General features: G+C 42.4%; 1 protein-coding gene across 16 annotated transcripts in view; it reads left to right on the top strand.

Moving 5' to 3' along the window:
• Positions 1 to 20,151, top strand: part of ANKHD1 (ankyrin repeat and KH domain containing 1) — a 100,330-nt gene that overhangs the window by 47,650 nt on the left and 32,529 nt on the right. For 15 of the 16 annotated variants that reach the window (XM_064671496.1, XM_064671501.1, XM_064671500.1 and 12 more), the window contains exons 11-15: positions 5,646 to 5,733; positions 6,342 to 6,469; positions 6,634 to 6,777; positions 7,411 to 7,513; positions 15,810 to 16,553. In XM_064671496.1, coding sequence (XP_064527566.1) covers positions 5,646 to 5,733; positions 6,342 to 6,469; positions 6,634 to 6,777; positions 7,411 to 7,513; positions 15,810 to 16,553 — 1,207 coding nt within the window. The remainder of the gene's footprint in view (positions 1 to 5,645; positions 5,734 to 6,341; positions 6,470 to 6,633; positions 6,778 to 7,410; positions 7,514 to 15,809; positions 16,554 to 20,151) is intronic. The other variant, XM_064671504.1, reaches the window with a different exon arrangement.

Below are 20,151 nucleotides of genomic sequence, written 5' to 3'. Positions count from 1 at the left end.
GAGCAGGCAAGGAAAAACAGAGTAAGGCAGGAAAGGAAAGTTGCTTTGAAAGGAAGACCTGCCACGTAAATCTGTCAGTTCTGACTTCTGATTGTAAGAAAGTGGGGATAAAGCCTGTAAAGTGGTACATGAGGTGCCTCAGGTTTGAAAGTTTCTGTTCAAACCCTTGTGTTGCTTTGCATTATTGAAAGTTGGGAGCTGTTCTGAGTGGATTTGTTATCTTTTCGTGGGGTGGGGAAAGGTTCTGAAGGGCATTACTTTACTGCTGGGTATGAAAAGGCTGCTTTGACAGTACCATGGGAGAACATTCCTCTAGATTTCAATTTTGATTTATATGAGTTTAGATGATTCTGCTAAGTTGTCCCAGGAAGTTGGGAATCAAATGAAGATCTGGACTTAGACTTCTAGTTTGTCTGTCTTTGTCCACCTGATTTTACTCTCCTGCTGGTGTTCAGACACAGCAACTGAAAGTACATCTCCAGTTGCTTTTCTTCCTTTCCTTTTTCATCCTGCAACTCCTGTCCTTCCTGGGATTGCTTTCACTGTTGTTTCATTGGAAACTTTCGTTATCTCTGATCTTTAGACATGCAACATCTTACCCATTTTGAGGAAAATGCTGGTTAAGTCTTAAACACTAAAGTAAAACAGGGCTGAGGGCTGTTCTCTGATTTCAAGGATGAATGGCACCCATGGATTCTAGATTGAGGAAAGGAAGTTGATCTTTCTTTCCCAAATACTCTTGAGCTAAAGGAACAATAAAAACACTGGATGTCAAAATCTGTCATGATCAGTTCTCCCATTTCTTCCCAGTTCAGAGCCTTTGTTCTGTATTTGGAAAGCATATGATGTGTTTTAAGACCTCGGATCTTTCTTGGCTTCTCAGGGGTCTCCTCAGTTGTGAGGTTGGGACTGAGAGGGATTTGAGGTACTGGCTCTGAGCCTGCAGGTGTGGAGAGGAGCCTCTTGGGTGCTGGGTTATCCAAGTGGGCAAAGGGCAGGAGGTGTTTCTCTCAGAGGGTTTCCTGAGCTGTGCTAATTGAAAACTGGCATCTTCCAACTGTGCTGAAGTTACCCAGCTCACACTCCTCAGCTGAGTCCTGCGTGTTGCTCCTGCCCAGTTGAGGTTTCTCAATCTAAAACAGAACCTTGAGCTAAAGTTTGAGCATGTTCTACAGTGAGGGTGGGGAGGCCCTGGCACAGGTTGCCCAGAGAAGCTGTGGCTGCCCCATCCCTGGAAGTGTCCAAGGTCAGGTTGGACGGGGCTTGGAGCAACCTGGGCTAGTGGAAGGTGTCCCTGCCCATGGCAGGAGGGTCAGAACTGAATGGTCTTTGAAGGTTCTGTCCAACCCAAACCATTCCATGATCATTTTATGATTCAGAGTTTTGTCTGAACTGGGAGGGATCATCACCACCACGTCTCAGCACAAAACAGGTGTTGTTCTGGCAAGTGAAAAGGTAACTGTTGCTTTTCAGGTGCTGATCCTCTGGCCTGGGTATCAAGTATGTAATTCAGTTTGGGCACCAGTGAAGACCTTGAGAGCTCTGTTAGACTCATGAAGCAATGTGGCTTTGTAAGAACCAGAAGTCAAAGAAAGTGATGTTTGGGATGAACTTTCTCCAGTTTGTGGTTAATTTTTCTGTAAAGCTCTGCTGTGACAAGTTGTACTAGAAATGAGCAGTGTCAGAGTGCTCATCTGTGTCTGTCTGCTGGAGAGCTGCTCAATCCTCTGTGATACTTTGATGAATTTGTGTTTCCTTGTGACTATTTGTTCCTGAACTCTGGCTTGTTAACAATTCCTGAGTGCTTTTCTGATGCCCTTCTTTTAGGGATCTTTTCCATGTCCTTACAAAGTTGTCCTGTCAAAATCTGTAGCAAAACTAGCTGGCAGGCCTACACCTTTCCTTGTTAATATATGCATTTTGAAATGAGCTTGCTTTTGCCAAGTATATGAATGACTTAATCTGAGGCACAGCTGAAGCCTTCAGCCTGTGATCCCATCTGTGCCGTAGTTGCATTCTAGTTTCCCCATCCTCATCAGGATTAGGGATTTCCAGGGCCTCAGCTTGAGCTCCTGCCACTGGACCAGTGTAAATTTTATTTATTTGCAAACTTTAAGGGGGGACAGAACACCTACTTTAGGTTTTGTGATTAATAGGAGTAAAATTTTGGAGATTGGAACTCTGAAATATGAATGGATAAAAACACTTTTGAAAGCAGCCATGTGGTTTAAGAGCTTCAGGAAAAAATAACCAGCACTTCAGTAATACATTTATTTATCTGTGTGGCAAGGATTGTCTAATCTCAAAGGTGAGAGGATAATTTTTCCTAAAGGAATTCTCTTTTTTGTTTCTTCTTTGTGTCTTTCCTAGCAGTCACCTTCATCTCAAAGGTTGTATTAAGACGTGCAAGGTACATGTGTGTTCCCACAGGAACAGAGTTAAGGACTGTAAAGCTCACAAAGAGTATTGGTGATATTTAATGGGAACTGATATCCTGCTTTTAAGCTGTCTACCTTTCAATAAACTAAAAGGACCTGTTTGGATTCCAGTTCCCCTTTTGAGGTAGAATCACATCCGGATGAAAGGAGATTCTGGTCTCCTTTCTGAAGGTGACACTGCTCCTGATAAGGTGGTTGCATCTTTTCCTTTTTTCAGTGAAAGCAAAAGAGAGATTGTTCTGTTTTGGACAGCAAGGAGATCCCAGCTTTTCTCAGCTGGGCCATACATAAAAGAGCTTTAAATTGGGATTTTCTAATCTAGACTTGCAGCTGTACATGAGGCTCTGCTGCACAGGAGAGTTGATCTAGTGATGGAGTTTACCCTTCTACTACGAGATGTATGGGAGCTTTTATGGTGAAATAGAGAGATGGAAGAAAACCCATGAGGGCAGCTTCATCCTTGCATTTCTCTCATTTTACACTGTCAGGCTCTCCTCAAAGCTCTTAAATACTTGTTAAAATTCCACGTGTGGCTTTCTTTAAAAGACTGAAACTGGCTACCTGGCTTGAACATAACTCTAGTAGCAAAAAAACCTGAAACACATCAAACTGCCTCTTAATTCTTCTCCTGTGATACAATATTTTTGCAGGCAGGTTTCTGTCATGGCAGGGATTGTTGCTTGGCCTTCAGCTGATGGCATCCCTCACACTAACGTGGAGACAATTTGCTGGGCTTTGTTCTTATAAAATAAGCATTTGCATATATTTTATATAAATACAAGGAAGAAGCATATTGGAAAGGTGATGGGGGATGCTTTTGGACAACTTTCATGTTCTCTGCCCTGATTTTGATTGTCCACTGAAGCTAAAAAAAGAGATAGATACAGATATAGGTAGATATATATATAATCTTTGGAATTCATGATTATTTGAGGTAAAAGACAGGATGTGAGTAGACAAAGGCACTGCACTGGCTCAGCTTCTTATTTTGGTGTGTTCTAGATGTCTTCCCTTAAAGCTTGAGTTGATGCTGTCTGCAAGCAGTTATTAGGGCTAAAGAGAGTGCTGGAGTCAGAGAATTAATTTCATCTTAAAATAAAATATGCATTTCTGCCTTCCAATGTGAAAAATACCATCAAAGTGCCATAAGTTTTGAAGATCTACAGCAGGTGGGCACCCAAATGGTTTGGTTTGGCTGGACTGATGGCATGTGTGGTGCTGCAAGGGTTGGAAGTGTGTAGTAGCTGAGGATCAAGTTCTGCCTGCTCGAGGAAATGACAGTTGGTTAAACTGGGCAGAATCACTGCGTTGCATTTAAATGAGGAATCTTCCTGGCATCCATGTTTTAAGACTTCCAACAGTGAAGTCTGTTAGGAAGGCAGAATGTTGTAAATAATTGCACCTTACTGCTAGTTATCTGCTACATCTGAATGCGATACAGGATGGCTTTCACCACCTAAGATGGCCTAAAATAAATTTTGCATCTTGCCACCTTTGTATCAGTGAGGATTTAGAACTGGGTATGAAAGAGTTCAGGCAGCAGTGTCCATGTCCTGCTCAGAGCAGGAATTCTTTGCCTCCACAGCTGCTTTGGGAGGGATGTGCCAGCAGAAGCAGGGCTTTGCTGTGCTTCAGGCACACAGCAGCCTCTGACTTTTTAGGACCTCTTGGCAGTGGCTGAGGAAGGAAAAACTATGCCAAATACCAGAGTAAGCATCAGAGCTCAAGGGCATGCTGCTAATTCTTGCACATAACAGGGCCACATGTTCACATAATTAGCTTTACATGTCCTGCAAATGTTTCTGCCATGCAGACAGTCCAGAAATGTGCAGGTATTTATTGACAGTCAAGCAATCATTGCCCCGAGAGGGGAATCTGTTTATTTACAAAAAGGGCAAGTGGCTTCAGCAATAGGTCTGTAAGGTTTTCTGTCTGCTTGTGTGTGCCTGTGTATTGTACTACTGAGTAAACACAGAAATCAGAGCACTAATGTGGGGTTTAGCCATGTGTTAAAGCAGGGGTGGACAGTAACATGGAGCTCTCCTGAAGGCCCAGGAGCAAAGCAGGAGAGAGGCTGGGATGGGCTTGGATTGATACACAGGACCAGTCTCCAACAGAACATCCAGTCAAGAGCTTTCTTCCTCAACTTTATGAACAGAAAACTAACTTAAAAGTGCAGCTTGCAACCAAAGCAAGCCATATGTCAAAGGACATATGCAGATTTTTCGGGAATACTGAAACTATGGGAAGGAGTTGAGTTGTTCTGTCAAATCTCTTCTTGTCTGTATTTGTAAGTAGCAGTTTCATCCACTGTCTGTACTAAATGTTGACTTTCATTTTCAGATGTACATGCAATTACAAAGTAAAGAGTGAATTTAGAGCTTGGCCTCCCAGATATTTTATTAAAAAACACGTGGTCCTAATATATGATTGATTAGAATGAATATTATTGGATGTAGGATAATATTGAATATAGAGTGCACATACAATGTTCCCAGGAAGGTTATGTTCTCTCTCCTTGTTCTGCAGGAGGGTTGATACCATTAGTCAGCATTCTTTATGGTATTGATCATGTCTACATGGCAGGCACATTGTCTAGTTTGTAACTGCTCTAATACAGTTGTATTCAACCACATCTTTCCAGTATTCAGAAACTTTTTAAATTAGAAAGTTGTTCTTGTCGCTCATTCCCTTTGTGTTGGTTTGTATCATCCTTTTGTCATCTTTATTCTCCAGTCCTCTCAGTCAGAGACTTCTTGTGACCTGCAGTGATTTGTCTCAGTTTTGTTACTGATCCTCCTCAGGGTTTGCAATTTTACAGGTCTGGGGGGGCAGCACGTGGCAGCTCCAAACTGTGGCACAGCGGTTTGTGGTTATTTTACACTTCCTGATTCTGGGTGATATTAATGTTAAATACTCCTTCCTTTTAGAGGAGAAAAGTTACTGTTCTCTTATATGTTAAGTGTTTGAACACTGAAATACAAAGAGGTGTGTAAGGAGGGAAGCTTCTTGGTGTGATACCTCTTCTTGATGGTGTAATTTAGTATTTAAGGTAAGATGAAAATCAACTCCAGTCAGTTTATATTTATTATAGCCAGCTTATAAATCTACTGAGACAGGTACTTCTGGTCCCATCACAAGAAGCCTCAAAAGCTGAAACAGTGATATATTTTTTGACCATTTGTACATCTGTTTTTTCTTCCTTAGGAGCATGAATCTGAAGGGGGGAGAACCCCACTCATGAAGGCTGCACGAGCTGGTCATTTATGCACTGTGCAATTCCTTATTAGCAAAGGTAAAATACTAGTTTTAATAACTGTTTAAAAAACTTAAAATGCCACTTTACAATGCTTGCATGTTTGTGATCCATGTTCAGAATTGTTCTGGTGAAGTGTACAAGGGCATTTGTCAAACCCTTAAGGGTTTTTTGAATTTCATGTAGCTCATGATAGAATGAATCACAAAATGTTTTGCTAGTTACTGTTCCTACTCTGTTGTATAAATTAATAGAGAGATTTGAAGCACAGTAAATACTTTAGTTTCTTAAAAAAATCACTCCCTCCTTCAGAAAAAATACAGCAAATAGAACCTGAAACAGTAGCAATTGAACCACGTAGTGATGCTGTTCAATGCTTAGAATGAACATTTGGAAGTTGTGTTCCCTTTCTCTTACCACTTCCAAGCCCACTGTTACTGTTTTAGCTGCCTTGTCTTCCCAAGGTGAGGAGGAGGAGGGTGTGTAGAAGCCAATCAGTTATTCAAAATCCCTTGCTTTAGAAGCATGTAAGAAATAATAAGATTAGAGAGTAAAGTTTATCTCAATTCCACAAAATACAGTATTTGTTGAAACTTTCTTTTGGACAGAATTTCCTCGTGTCTAATTCCAAGATGATCTCTTTCCAGGTGCCAACGTGAACAGGGCTACAGCCAACAATGATCACACAGTGGTGTCCCTGGCCTGTGCTGGAGGTCACCTGGCCGTGGTCGAGCTCCTCCTGGCTCACGGGGCAGATCCTACTCACCGGCTCAAGGTATCCCCTTACAGCTCTCCCTTACCACAGCTACTGAAAGAACCACAGAACTCAATTAATGGAGTAGTAAATTTGCAAATTTAAACCATAGAATCATGTCTCACGTGCTACACCAGGGAGCAAAACTCATCTTCTGGCTTTTTGTTTCCCAACTCTCACTTCAGGATGGCTCAACGATGCTCATCGAAGCCGCCAAGGGAGGACACACAAATGTGGTTTCTTACTTGCTGGATTACCCCAACAACGTGTTGGCAGTTCCTGCAGCAGACTTGTCCCAGCTCACACCTCCATCTCAGGATCAGTCTCAGGTAAGGCATGAGGAGTTTCCTTAAAATAGCACCATCAGTGCTGCAAATGGGCACTTCCTTAGCAGTTAATTTAGGTGTAAACATAGACAGTAAAAGGCATTTTTAAAAGTCTGCATGCAGGACAATGACAGAGTGAGTTGGTGTGACCTGCAGGGACCTGAAGAACACATGAACTTCGTTCCCTTTTCTGCTCCTTGGACAGGATAGTCCCAAACCTAGAATCTCAAAAGAATAGTATTTTTTGTCTGTGTGTGCTCAGTATTTTGTTTCAACAGTTCCAAGCCCTTGTGACAGCACCCCTCAAATGGTGTTGCTGATTTTGTTTGTTATATGAAAGAAATTTTTTATGTAAATTCAGAGTTCTTCAGGGAGAGGTAGCTTTCTAGTGGAGTTAGTTGAATAAAAGCCTAAAGGAGTTTGGGATTTCATGCAGAGTAACACAGTTAACTTTGCCATATTATCCCCAGCAAAATAGCTCGGGGCAGGTCATACCAAGAGGTAGCTTAGCATGCACAGTTTGGGGAGGGTGCACTGGTGTGTGCTGTAGATCTGTATCTCTGTATCAACACTTCACAAGGTCTGGTCCATCAGCAGGTGTTTTAGCTGAGTGTGTGTCTGTGCCTTTGTTTGAAGGTTCCCCGTGTCCCGGTGCATACGCTCGCTATGGTTGTACCTCCCCAGGAGCCTGACAGAACCCCTCAAGAGAACTCCCCACCTCTCTTGGGAGTGGTGAAAGGTCAGTATGTAGCCCCTCAGAGAATATATGTGGTTTGGAAACTGGTAGACTGGGGACCATTTTATTAGAGCTTATGCATAGTGTAGCCCCCATCAGTTCTTGAACACCTCTAACGAAGTATAACTTAAAACTATTTTTCATAGTGCATAGTTTTTGCTTATTTTCCTGCATTCTACAGCATAGCAACCCTGGTTATTCTGATCTTATTATGCTCATTCTAATTTATTAGAATTATGCTTATTCTAATTTTTTGGAAGAAAATGCTTGTGGTAACTGCCATAGTGCAGACTGATAAAAAAAAAGTTCATCAACTCTAGGTGTGGTGTTAACTTTTGAATATTGTGCATTGGTCATCTAGAATAGTTACAGCTGTTATCCATGAACTTCATATATCAACCTTTTTCTGTTTCTACAGTAGCAGTGCAAACATGTTGGCACTGTAAAATGCCAATGCAGATATACTTTACAGGAGAGTTTTTGTTGTATGTTAATAATAGTTCTCTTGTAAGTAATCATAATATCAGGGGGTTTGCTTTGAACATGGTTGAACTGACTGGTTAAAACTACTTGCAGTCATTAAATGGCATTCAGGAAGTTTGTTTCCAGCTGTAACAAATTCGGTAACAAGTTCTTCACATGTGCTCAGTCAGCTCAGAAAGAGAAGCAGATTCTCAAGTGCAAAGTTACAAACTGCAGCTCCTAATGATCTACAGTTTTGGATGGGGATCTTAAATAATACAGTATCCAAAGCTCTGTTAGCTAGATCTGCTTAATTCCTTTGTTTGAGGAAGCACTGAGCACTTCCAGGACAAACAAACAAACAAAGAAAAACCCCTCAGAGGCACAAATGAATAAAGAAAAGCATCCTGTACCTGCTGGTGTCTGAGTGTGCAGCCATGCCCCTCTCCATGCCTTGTGTGTGACCTCTCAGATGCACTTTGTCTCACTTCCTAGGAGGTACAACAATTTTGGATTTCATAAAAATGAGAGTACCAAACAAATGAAAAGAATATACAACTTGTGGCTCAAATAAACCTGCAGAAAGCTATATACCAGCACATGAGCCCTTCCAGTTCAATCCCTGTTAGCACTGCAGAGTGGGAGTGTTCTGGGAGCACGTTTTGTGGTGCTTGGGGGTCACTGAGGGATTAGTTGATGCCAAGTCAGAAGACTGAAGTTAAAAGCTTAAATTTTGCTGTTATTTAATCAAATTACGAAAAGCAGATAGCTGACTGCAGTTTAGGAAACAGCTCTCGTTGCAAACACCTTGTTGCCAATGTCAGCACATCCTTAGGTGTGTTTTTTTGCAGTACTGTGGTGTTGGGATTGGCACAGAGAGCCCTCATTGTTTGCAGTGGTGGTTCAGGACATGCTTCATGCATGTCAGCAAAACTCATCTGTGCTGCATTTCGGGAGATGCAGCAATCCCAAACGTGTCAGCATTCCCAAAAACTGTGTGCAGAGCTCTCGTGTCCCTCAGGTCTTTACGGGGAAATGGTGGTTTTGTGCTCAACACTGTGTGCTCACTGCAGGGCAGAGTCAGTGCTGTGCTGAGCTGCCATTTGTGACCTGTTACCCACACGTGGCTTCAATCCAGCAGACTTCAGCACTGAACTTCTTGGGATGCAGGAGGCAAAGTTGAGGTGTGTTCATTATTTCCAAGGTGGGGGGAGCAGTCAAGTTCCTGCATAACAAAATACTTTACCCTGGAGAAGACATTGCTTCCCTTCAGCTGGGAGTAGCCCCTGAGTTTTTGTATAAATTATGAACTACTGGGAGTCAGGGGAGCTGCACTTTGCCTTCTCAGCCTCAGCACAGTAAGATTTATTTTTTAGGGACCTGTGTGAGTTTTGCAAGAAATACAATAGTGACATCTTGTTTTATGAAGAGGTCTTGGCAAGTCAGATGTAAAACTTGAACACATTTAAGTGTCATTGTTACAAGTCAGATATGACATGAGGTTTTCCAAAAGAAATTGATGGTCTGATTTTGAATTGTAGTATTATTCTTCAGTAAAGCAAGAAGGCATATGGGCTCATTACCATTTGAATAATTATTTTGGCAGAGGATTTAATATCAGTGTTTAGCAACTGAAAAAAAGAAACACTTCAGAGCTGATAATGGATCCAGAGAGGCTTAGATAAAGGTTGCAGGCCAAGATAGTACTTTGGAATGAACTGAAGAAAAAACCAGGTGAAAGAAAAAGCAGTTTATGGGACTGACCAGACCTCAACTCCTACATGCTTGGGAAGGACTGGGTTTAGTACACTTTATTTATCATGTGTCTGTTGTGTTCATGTAAAATGAAATCCCAGTGCAGTTCAGCTCTCTGTGCTTCCATGGGGAGAGGCAGGACATCCCTTCCTTGGCAGGTTGTACCTGCTGCTGCCCTTGTGGATTGCTCAGCAGGAATTGTGGTGCAGCAGCTCAGCACAAAGAGGTTTTTGGGTAGAAAACCCAAAGTGTGCTGTGTCTGCAGGCCCGAGGGTCTGTCCTGTGTGACCCTGTGAGGGCTGTGCTGCAACTCCACCTGCACCTGCTTTTGACCAATGTAAGGTGTTTTTCAACACATCAGAATTTAAAGCAGTCTATTTTTGGACACTGAGATATCAGGGGGTTTGTAAGCTTTTCCCCAGATTTGTTTTAGATCATAGTTATTCTGGAATTGTGCTTACAAATTAACTAATTGGCCTTGCCTGAGTGCTTACAACCTGCCAACATGCTGTCATTAGACTTTTCCACTGTTGTGGGCAGTAACTTGCAGCGTTTTTTGTTTGGGGTGCAGATTTTTTTTAGAATTCCACAAGACCAAATAGGCTTGTTCAAGTGAAAGTTGCCCACATCTGCCTTTGATCCCTATGAAGGAGGTCACAGTTCCCTTAAAGTCAAGTAGTACTTTTGAAATCTGTAGGCTTTCTAAGTTAGTCTCTCAATATATGGTATTCCCTGGATCCCTGTGCTAAATCTAACAGTCTGATGGTGTGGAGAAAGAAAAGAAAGACCATCTCCTGTGTAACTTCAACAGCTACAAATTCAATTAATATTTTTTACTCCAATATCTGACTTTTATACCTAATACTGAGTTGTATATCCTGGCAGAGATACACTGTGTGATTTAATTGAAATAGAGGCCAGGTTAACAGTCAAACTAGGAAATTCTATGGCTTTCATTGAGGTAAAGGCATTAGAAAGGCAAGCTGGTATTCCTGCTTTTCCATTCTGACTTCTTCCAGACTTCTCAACTGCACAGTCCAGCTGCCTGCTCATTGTTTCATGTGCTTCAACATCTGATCAACTCTTGCCCTTTCCTCCTGGAAGTCTCCTGCCTGGGTCAGCAGCTGGCTCAGGAGTCTGGGATGAGTTCCCAAGGGAGATTTCACTGTCTGTGCCTCCTGGCTTTCAAACTTTACTAACACTTTCTTTGTAGGCTTAAAGACTTCTACTGCTCTTCTCTGTGAATCCCCAGCAGTGCAGGCAGGTGATTTAACACCAGGGCATGTGTAGGTCCCCAGGAGCACAAGTGTGGAACAATCTTTTCATGGTGGTTTGTGGAATTCTGCTCCTTTGAAGCCTCAGTCACCTCCTTGCCACTGACTGATTCAGTTACATCTTAGCAATTTTCCAGTTAGATACCATGAAGCCACCAGAGGAAACTTGGGAAGAAGACTAAGATTGGAAGGTAGCTCAAATTTTTGAATGGCTGAAAATTGAGTTCAGTTTGGCTTGGATTTATCCATTTAGCTGTTGCCTGTTGGATGGCATTGCAACTGTTCCCTGCAATTTTCCATAGAAACAGCTGCAGAAGTGGCAGAGACTGGCAAAATTACTCCGTGGCTCCAGGAGGAACATAGTGAAAATACAAACTCATCTCAGCATTCAGCCTTCCACCACTTGTCCTCTTCTTTATAAAGAATTCAGTATGTATTAAAAACCATGTAACAGATGAATTTACTTGGGAAAAGTAGGCTATTTTTTTTGCCAAATTGGCCAGATTATATAATATTGTACTTTGCATTTGTATGTATGTGGAGTTACTGATTGTTTCTCCAGGTTCTTAGAGCTGAATTTCTGACTGATATGAATTTACAGTTAAACACAGTATTTGCATGAAAATTCAATATTGAGTTCATCTTACTCCTGTTAATGAGGCTGGTGAATTTTCATTGCAGACTGCAAATTGAACTGTCAACTTCTGAGTGAAATCAGATTTTAAAAAGAAAGAAACCTAAAGTGCAAGAACAGTGGACAGGCAATGCTGTTAACAGAGCACAAAGATGACATGGTGATTCATACAGATTTATGTAACAGGGTCTCCAGCTGAATGGACAGATGTGTATCACACAGCTGACTTTTTTCTTACTGTTTTGTTTTTTTTTTTATGCTGGGAAAATCTTTTGGACTTTAACTGTTTGGATTTGGATTCACTTTTTTGTCGTTTAACAACTTCAGAAACTTAAGGAACCATCAAGTCTCAGAATGTCATTTCATAAAATGTAAAATATAACAGAACTGAAAGGGTATATAAATTAGTTCCATCTTGGGAGAAGTGACATTCTGTGGATTATAAGTCAGGGCTAGAAGAGCAAGTTCTATGAGAATCATAACCACTCAGGAAGAAATAGGGTGTCAGACTTGTTTATAGGCAGCAACACTATAAAGAGTGAATGTGTTCTAAGCAAATTTCAATTAGAAGAGTTCAGTTGCTTGGGAGAGCCACCCTGAGGAGTACAAAACTGAAGGGTATTTTTCCCAAACTCCTGCTCACAGTGTTTAGGACCTTTAAATGTTGTTTGCAGCCAGAGGCATAAAAACCTGGTTGTGGTGTCCTCCCTGCATGTTCCTGGCTGCTCCAGAGCCCAGGAATGATGCCTGGGAGAGGCTCATCAGGGTCAACAGGCTGTTCCAACTCAAGTCTGTGGGAGATGATCTGCAGTGTATGGGAGAAGTACAGGAGATTGTCTTAGGAAACACCTGTCTTTTCCTGCAGGGAGTGGACATGGGAGAAGGGGATGGGCAGCTGTGTTTGGGCAGAGTAGATCTTACCCTGAGTCGTGTATGTTGGTCAGAAACTTGGCTGAAGACATGTGCATGCTCTGCAGGGATCATGGTGAGGTTTAGCTGGGCAGGGTTGGACCAGAACCTGCGGGAATATGGAAATGCTGTTCACAAAATAATTTGGGAAATGGTCCTTTCCTTACTCTGGGGCTTTCCTGGCACACCCAGAACCACTCTGGGTTTTCTGACAGCTGAACAATCCTTTGTCCTGTAATCCTGGTACCTGGGGGCAGGTGGTATCTGGTGTAGCAACATGTGGATTTCAGTCATCTTCAATCTAAACAACTTGTTTTCATACTAAACAAAAAGTCTCCTAAAAGTATCCAAAACAGTTGCTTTAGCCAGATTGGCTTCTTAATGTTGCTAGGTGTGATTTTATGGTAGGTTGTTGTGTGACTGATGCTTGCCCCAAAAGACAGAGGTATAAAATAAATTTTAAAAACAGGTTGAAGTGATCATTATTTGGCCTGTGATTGGATTCTTAAGTCTTACTGCACTTATGTATTTCAGAAGTGAAAGTATAAAGTGGCTTGTTCATAACTGCATACTGAAATGGGCACAGTAATTGTCACGATATTGTAATATAGAAGAGATTTGGATAAACCAGGAAATTGCTCCTTCCAGGACTATAATATTCTATCCCAGTCGCTGCATATTCAGAGCTACCAACAATGTCTTCTCCACCTCTGGTCTGACCTGTCTGTCCAGGTGGACACGTTGGGTTTAGCAGATCTTTCTTCCTACCCCTCGTCCTCTTCCAGTCTCCCCACAGTTACAGGTTGCAGCTGTTTTCTGGCCTGGAAAGGGTGACCTGGAACCTGAAAAGTGGCCCTGCTAACAATTAGAAGCTGATTAAAGTAAATTTCCTTGCCTCTCCTGGAACTTGAGAGCCCAGCTCTTCACTTGCTGGTGTCCTAACGCCTGTTTTCCAAAACTCTCCCATCTTTCCCTGCTGGTTCCCAGTCAGAACTGTGTCTGGGATGTGCTGCCTGCTGGGAGCCCATCCCTGGCTCCTCTGCCCAGCCCAGCTCTCGAGGTGGGGTTGTGTTTCTCCTTTTTGCTTTCCCTTGTGCTCCTAGAAAAGCTTTCCCGTACCAGGCTTGTTTTCTCCCCAAGTCAGACTTAACTGAGGGGGACGACATCGGTACTTGATTCTGGGGAGCTCTTTGAACTGCAGCTCTTCTTTCCTACAGAGTAATGAAAGCTGTCCAGACCTGCCAGGTTGTGGGAATGCCTTGTGTTAGGATGGGAATGACAGACACAGGAATCTTAGGGATGACACTGAACAGAGCGGGGCAGAGGGTTCCCATCTCGGCTGCAGTGGGAATTTGCAGTTTGGTCTCTTATGTTTCTGCTGCTTCAGCAGTGGAGCAGCTTAGTTTCAAAACAAAGATACAGACAATCCTTTCAGAGATTTTATTTTTTTTTTGGTGAGTGCAAATACATATTTCAGGAGTGGTCTCAAAAACTTATAAGTTACACTGGTTAAAATGGAAGGATAACTCTGTAAACTCTGAGTGCAGGACAAAGCCCAACAGCCATGGGTTACAGCAGCCAGCACAGAGCAAGGGATTGCTGGACTTCACCCAAATTCCTTATCTTCTGCTGAGAAATGGTCTGGGGACTCATTTATGCTTCAGAGCCAAAATAATAGTAGTGGTGGGGAGAGGGGCTCAGCTGGAACTGACCTGCCCAGAGTGTGGAGCTGGAGAAGGAGCATCCTGAAGGGTCTCCAGTGGCTGTGGGATGTTGGGCTGTTACCTGGGGTTATTGAAGGGTGGCTGTGGGATGTTGGGCTGTTACCTGGGGTTAGTAAGGTTCTTGTTTTTCCCATTAAAATTAGATACAGTTTGCTTTCACTCCAGCAAGTCTGGTGAAGGTATTCAGCACAGAATTGATTCAATTCTATTTCTATAAGAGAAAAACCTCACCTTTGTTTGTTTTTACAATTAGTTCCTCCAAAAAAGGTTCATTTCAGAGTGAGGTGTGTGTGACTCCTGTTTTGACAGCAATGCAAGATGAAGTCATTTGTGAATTAGTGTTCTGGTGAAGGATGGCCTAGACAGAAATAAAACTGTGTTTTAGGAAGCTTTATACTTCCAGAACTGGTAACTTATCTGGGACCTAGTTCTTGCATCCAGACTTCGACTTAACTGTGTGATGTTTAGGTAACTTTATTAAACCCTGGCTCAAACTGTACATAATTTTAGTTCCCTTGTAATGATTAATTGGACGAGTCTGCTCTGTAAACCTTCAAATTTTCTTCCCTTTTTTTCTGAAGCTTCAAATATTGCTGCTTGGGTATAGCAAATGAGTTTTAGTGCAGGGAATTATTTGATCAGGCTAAAACCTTCCAGATTTTTAATTAAAGTTTCTGACACTGAAGTCATAATTAAGATTTTAACACATGATAGATTCCTTTTAGCAAGATGTGAGTGGAGTTTCCCAAATGTGGCTTTCAGGAAAGCAGCCATGAGTTTCCTTGAGGACAGTCAGCACTTGGGGCAGTGCTGCCCTGGCTTGATGGGCCTTGGTGAAGGTTAGTTTTAAGGCCTCAATAGTGAATTGTTAATAGAATTGTTCAGAATAGAATAGAATTGTTCATTTGTTACTGGAGGGTGAGGTGAGCAAGTTGTTGTTAGTTTTGTCTCAGAACTTTAAAAAAGGTGCTAAAATTTCACAATCCATTTTTATGCACTAAGTTTGCAGTGGCAGATTCTGTTTGGAATGTAAAGGTGATGTAGAGGTGTTTGGAGAAATCCCAGTTCCAAGTGCTGATCTTATTGTCAGGTTAGTCTACTCTCAACTACAGATTTGTAAACTTGCTGTTGGAAGTCAGCCTCTGGAAAATACTCTCAGTTTAATTGCTCTGCACACACAGAAGAACTTTGGGAACTCAGTAAATTATGTAAATTACCTTGCTCTTCCTGCTGATTTCCCTTCCCAAGTGCATTGTCATGTATGTCAGAAACTGTAGAGACTCCTTATTCCTTAAGATTAAAATAGCTGTTCAAAGGGCCATGAGGATCAGTATTGAAAATTCCAGCTATATTCTTTGTCCTCTCTTGTCTTAACATGGAGTGTAGGGTTTGCCTTTCTGTGCTTTGCCAGATGTGCAGTGTTAGTTGTAAAGATTTTTTTAATTTTTTTTTTTTTTAATTTTTTTTTTTTTGGTGGGTGAGAGGGGAGGTTTGGGGTATCTTCAGCATGGCATTTTTTCAAACATTTTTCATGTGCTTAGGTGCATCCAAGCAGAAGTCAAGTTCCCTGCAGGTAGCAGATAAGGACCTACTGCCACCTTTTCACCCATACCAGCCTTTGGAATGCATAGTAGAAGAGACTGAAGGCAAGCTGAATGAACTTGGACAGAGAATTAGTGCTATTGAAAAAGCACAACTTAAATCATTGGAATTAATTCAAGGTGAACCTTTAAATAAAGATAAGATTGAAGAACTTAAAAAGAACAGAGAAGAACAAGTACAGAAGAAGAAGAAAATATTGAAGGAGCTGCAGAAGGTGGAAAGGCAGTTGCAGATGAAAACCCAACAGCAGTTTACCAAAGAATATTTGGAGACCAAAGGTCAGACAGACACACCACCTGCCCTGCAGCAGCAGTGCTCACTTACAGGGGTCTTCCCAGAAGTGGAAGCCGATAAGGGTCTGCCAGAGGATAACTTTTCAGGGTTACCTCAGGTTGACACAATCTTGTCTAAAGATGACGAGCAACACCAGTCTCCACCACCTGCTGAACAAATAGAGTTTGTCCCCATCCAGCCTTTGCCAGCACCGCAATGTAATTTTTCTGGTAACTTAGGTTATAATGGGACAGAGTCTCTTGAACTTCAGAAAGCATTAGGGAATCAGCAGAATGTAGGACAGCAGCAGCAAATTGCTGGGCAGGGGCTCTTAGTTCAAGAACCAGACGGATTAATGGTTGCCACTCCAGCACAGACGCTTACCGACACTCTTGATGACCTAATAGCAGGTGGGTTAAGAAATATACCTATTTTTGCATTAATTTGTGTGCTCAGTTTCCCTCTCTCTCCTTCCCTCCAAATACGTCTTGGGGTTTTCCAGTTTGGGAATACTTGCTTGAGAATGAAGTTCCTGATTAGTGCTATTAATCCTAACAGTGACTTCCAATTCTAACATGAGACTTTTAAATACCTTTTTTTTTTTTCTCCAAAGTGCAAAACTTCCTGTACTGGACACCTGTTTTAGCCCCTTTGGCCTCATCTTTTTCTGTGCTTCTTTAAAAAGCCTCGTCATTAGTAGTGCCCATTAGGAAAACCAGAAAGCATGGCAGATTTGTATCTTCTGTAGAATTTTCTGTGCAGGCTTATACCTCAGTGACTTTCTTCCATGTGATAGCCATCTCTAGAAAAAAACCAAATTGCTGTCACTTGTAAGGACAAATGTGCCCCTCTCCTTGCTGCTGGAGCTTAAACACAGCCTGGAATCCACGCACAACTGCTCCGTTCTGTGATGGCTTATGTTTGCAGAGTCCCCCCTAAAGCCTGGTTGTATGGGAAAATCTGCTGGTTAGGTGTTCCACATGGCAAAAACGTGTCCTGTTAGCTGGAGGAAAAGCAAAAACCCCAACATCCTTCCAAGTGTTGACACAGTGTGAAGAGGAGTGAGAGTTCCCACACACCGGGATGTTTGAGTCCCCTCGTGCAAAAAGAGGGATCACTTTGGGTCACTTCATTTCGTGGATTTGACTAGGATTGAGGTTTGCTGCTGGAGGTATGTAGGATATAGCCAGTGTTGTTTGGTCTGTAGTTTTGCTTCTTTTCTTTTTTAATTCAGTGTTTTTCAACTTTTCTTTGTGCCTGTGCCCCTGCCCATTATTTTCCTGTCTGTCTCCCCCTGCCCTTCCCGTTTCATGGTTGGTGCCCTGTCCTCTGAAGTTTATGTCGAGGCTGTAGAAGTGTTGGTGAGATCGGTGGCCAGCCATTCCTGGGAGCCTTTGGAATGGTAATTGCATCAAGCTCATGCAAGTTGAGACCACCTGTGACTTTGCAACCTCCCATGGAACCCACAGGCAGTGGAGGAGTGTGGGGTGCTGGTACCACTCCCATCTGCTCGCTGGTGTAATTCCAGTCAAGCCTCTTGTTTTGTAGAGCATTGGTGTTAGTTCCCCCTGTTCTGGCATCTGCTCCGTGGTGCTCTTCAGAATACTCGGCCAACATTAAAACATTCTCAGTTTTTATTACTTAAAATTTTAGTACTGGAGTGTGTGAGGAGGAAATTTGAATGGTTACTGCAAAGCATGATCAGCGAGGTCTTGATCGTCGGAGCAGTTGCAGAGAGTTGAACGTGTGTAGCACGAGGCTCTGGAGTCTGTACCCCCTCGTGGTCAGCAACTTGTGTTACATCCAATGCCCCCACAATGAAAAGTGCTACAGTGTGAGAACTCTGCTGGGCAAAAAAAGATTACAAACAACCAGAAAAACCATCTTAAAAATCATTAAAAACCCCTTGGATAGACATTGGTTCATTTTCTGAAACTGGTTACTGGTTTTGCTCAGTAATTAAAGACTTTTTTTATGCTAAGAAGTGAGATTTACTGATTTCAAAAGTAACTACAAATAGCACCCTCTTCTGCAACTATTAGAAAGTACATTTACAGAAATGCAACTCAAGGGAACTTCAGCTGGCGAATTACAGAGGCGTCTGCAAAAGTGTGTTGATGTTGCTTCATTGAAATATATTTTCTTCTTGAAATTCCTGAGTTTCTTTTACTTCTCTCCCTCCCCCCCAAAAAATTGTTGGGAGATAGATAATTGTCTCACTTTTTAAATCCAGACTGTGTGAAAGTGATCCCCAGGGAAATTATAAATCTGAGATAATGTAGGATTATGTCCATGTAAAAACAAACTGTAAACTTCCCTACTCATACTCTGAACTCTTTGATCCGTATTTAAAGTGCACTTTTTTCCACAAACTTGCCAATTAGTCCTTAATTTTTTAAAGAAATTCTGAGCAGTAGAAACTGTTACAGGAACTGATTTTTACGTGTGTGCTACAGATCCAGGTAAAATGGTTCAGGGGCTTGTGCATGGGAAACTTTGATTCTAGGGAGGTTTTGTCCCCTTAATCCCACTGCTGGAGCTGCTGTGATGGTGGTGAATGACTCTGGGTTTCAAGGGGTATGAACATTTCTATTCCTGCTGAGTATTCCAGTTTGGATGGGGGCTGCTTCAGAGGAACAGAAATGCCTTTTCCCTCTGCCCTGGAATAGCTTTTCCTGTTGCTCACACCAGTGGTGATATCCAGAGGAGATGGTCCAAGGCTGGAGACGGGGTGGGATGGCTGGGGGTGTTCAGCCTGGAGAAGAGAAGGATTTGGGGAGACCTTACAGCCCCTTCCAGTGCCTAAAGGGGCTCCAAGAGAGCTGGAGAGAGACTTTGAACAAGGGCCTGGAGTGACAGGACGGGTGGGGAATGGCTCCACACTGCCAGAGGGCAGGGTTAGAGGGGATATTAGGGAGAAATCCTTCCCTGGGAGGGTGGGGAGGCCCTGGCACAGGTTGCCCAGAGAAGCTGTGGCTGCCCCATCCCTGGGAGTGTCCAAGGCCAGGTTGGACAGAGCTTGAGGCAACCTGGGCTAGTGGAAGGTGTCCCTGCCCATGGCAGGGGGTGGAACAAGATGATCTTCAAGGTCCCTTCCAGCCCAAGCCATTCTGTGATCTTACATTGCAAGAAGCAAATTTTTCCAAGCCCCAGTTGGGACCAGTTGTAAGGGAGAACTTGCATTTCTGTAAAGCCACAAATCTGTATTTTGCTGACCAACTTAACAGTGAAAACATACATAAATGGGGTGTTTATCTTATCATTTCTCTGTGTCTGCTGGCACAGTCTGCTGGCTGAGTTGTTGAGGTTGTGGATGTCAAAGTGCAAAGTGGCACCTGCCTGGCAGTGAGTCATGGGCAGATATGTACCTGTGTCCCATCTTTCAAAAAGCTACACAGAGGTACCCAAGTACCTTTTGGGAAGTCAGCTAAAACCTAAAAACAAAGCATCTCTTTCCACTCCAGAATGTTTTGGTTGTAATGGAATTTTTAGACGTGCTGATGCTAAAATCTTGCACCTAATCCTGTGCTGAAGATGTGACTTACTACAAGTCAAAATCAGGTTTACTAAAGAGACAGAGACATGGTGCAGTTTAGAGTGGGAAAGCAATAAATTAGTTTGGAACACATCTACCATTTTCATTACTCAGTATTTGGTTTCTTGTGGCCTCTTGTCTTGTTGAGGAGCTTCATTTCAATTCAAGTTCTTCATTTACTGTAGTAGATTTCTTAGTTGGCAGTATCTGAATTGAGGCTTTTTTTCTGGTTTAGAGTATCAAAGATGAGGAACTTTCTTTTCTCTGTTGCTGGGCTTTGTCTTTAGTTGAAATATTTTCATTTCTCTTTGTTTTACTCAGTTGGTATTTTTAGGCTTCTGTCCCACTTTCCTCCTGTGAGCTCATGTTTCTAAACTGAAATTTCAGGTGTCTTTTGAGAAACTTATTCAGTTTTGAAATTCTGGTTGTAGTCAGTGATACAGAATTATGGTAAGGATTTGGAAGGTGCCATC

This window comes from Pseudopipra pipra, chromosome 15, assembly GCF_036250125.1.
Source record: "Pseudopipra pipra isolate bDixPip1 chromosome 15, bDixPip1.hap1, whole genome shotgun sequence".
In the NCBI taxonomy this organism is placed as follows: Eukaryota; Metazoa; Chordata; class Aves; order Passeriformes; family Pipridae; genus Pseudopipra; species Pseudopipra pipra.
This window is presented reverse-complemented; position numbering and strand designations above follow the sequence as displayed.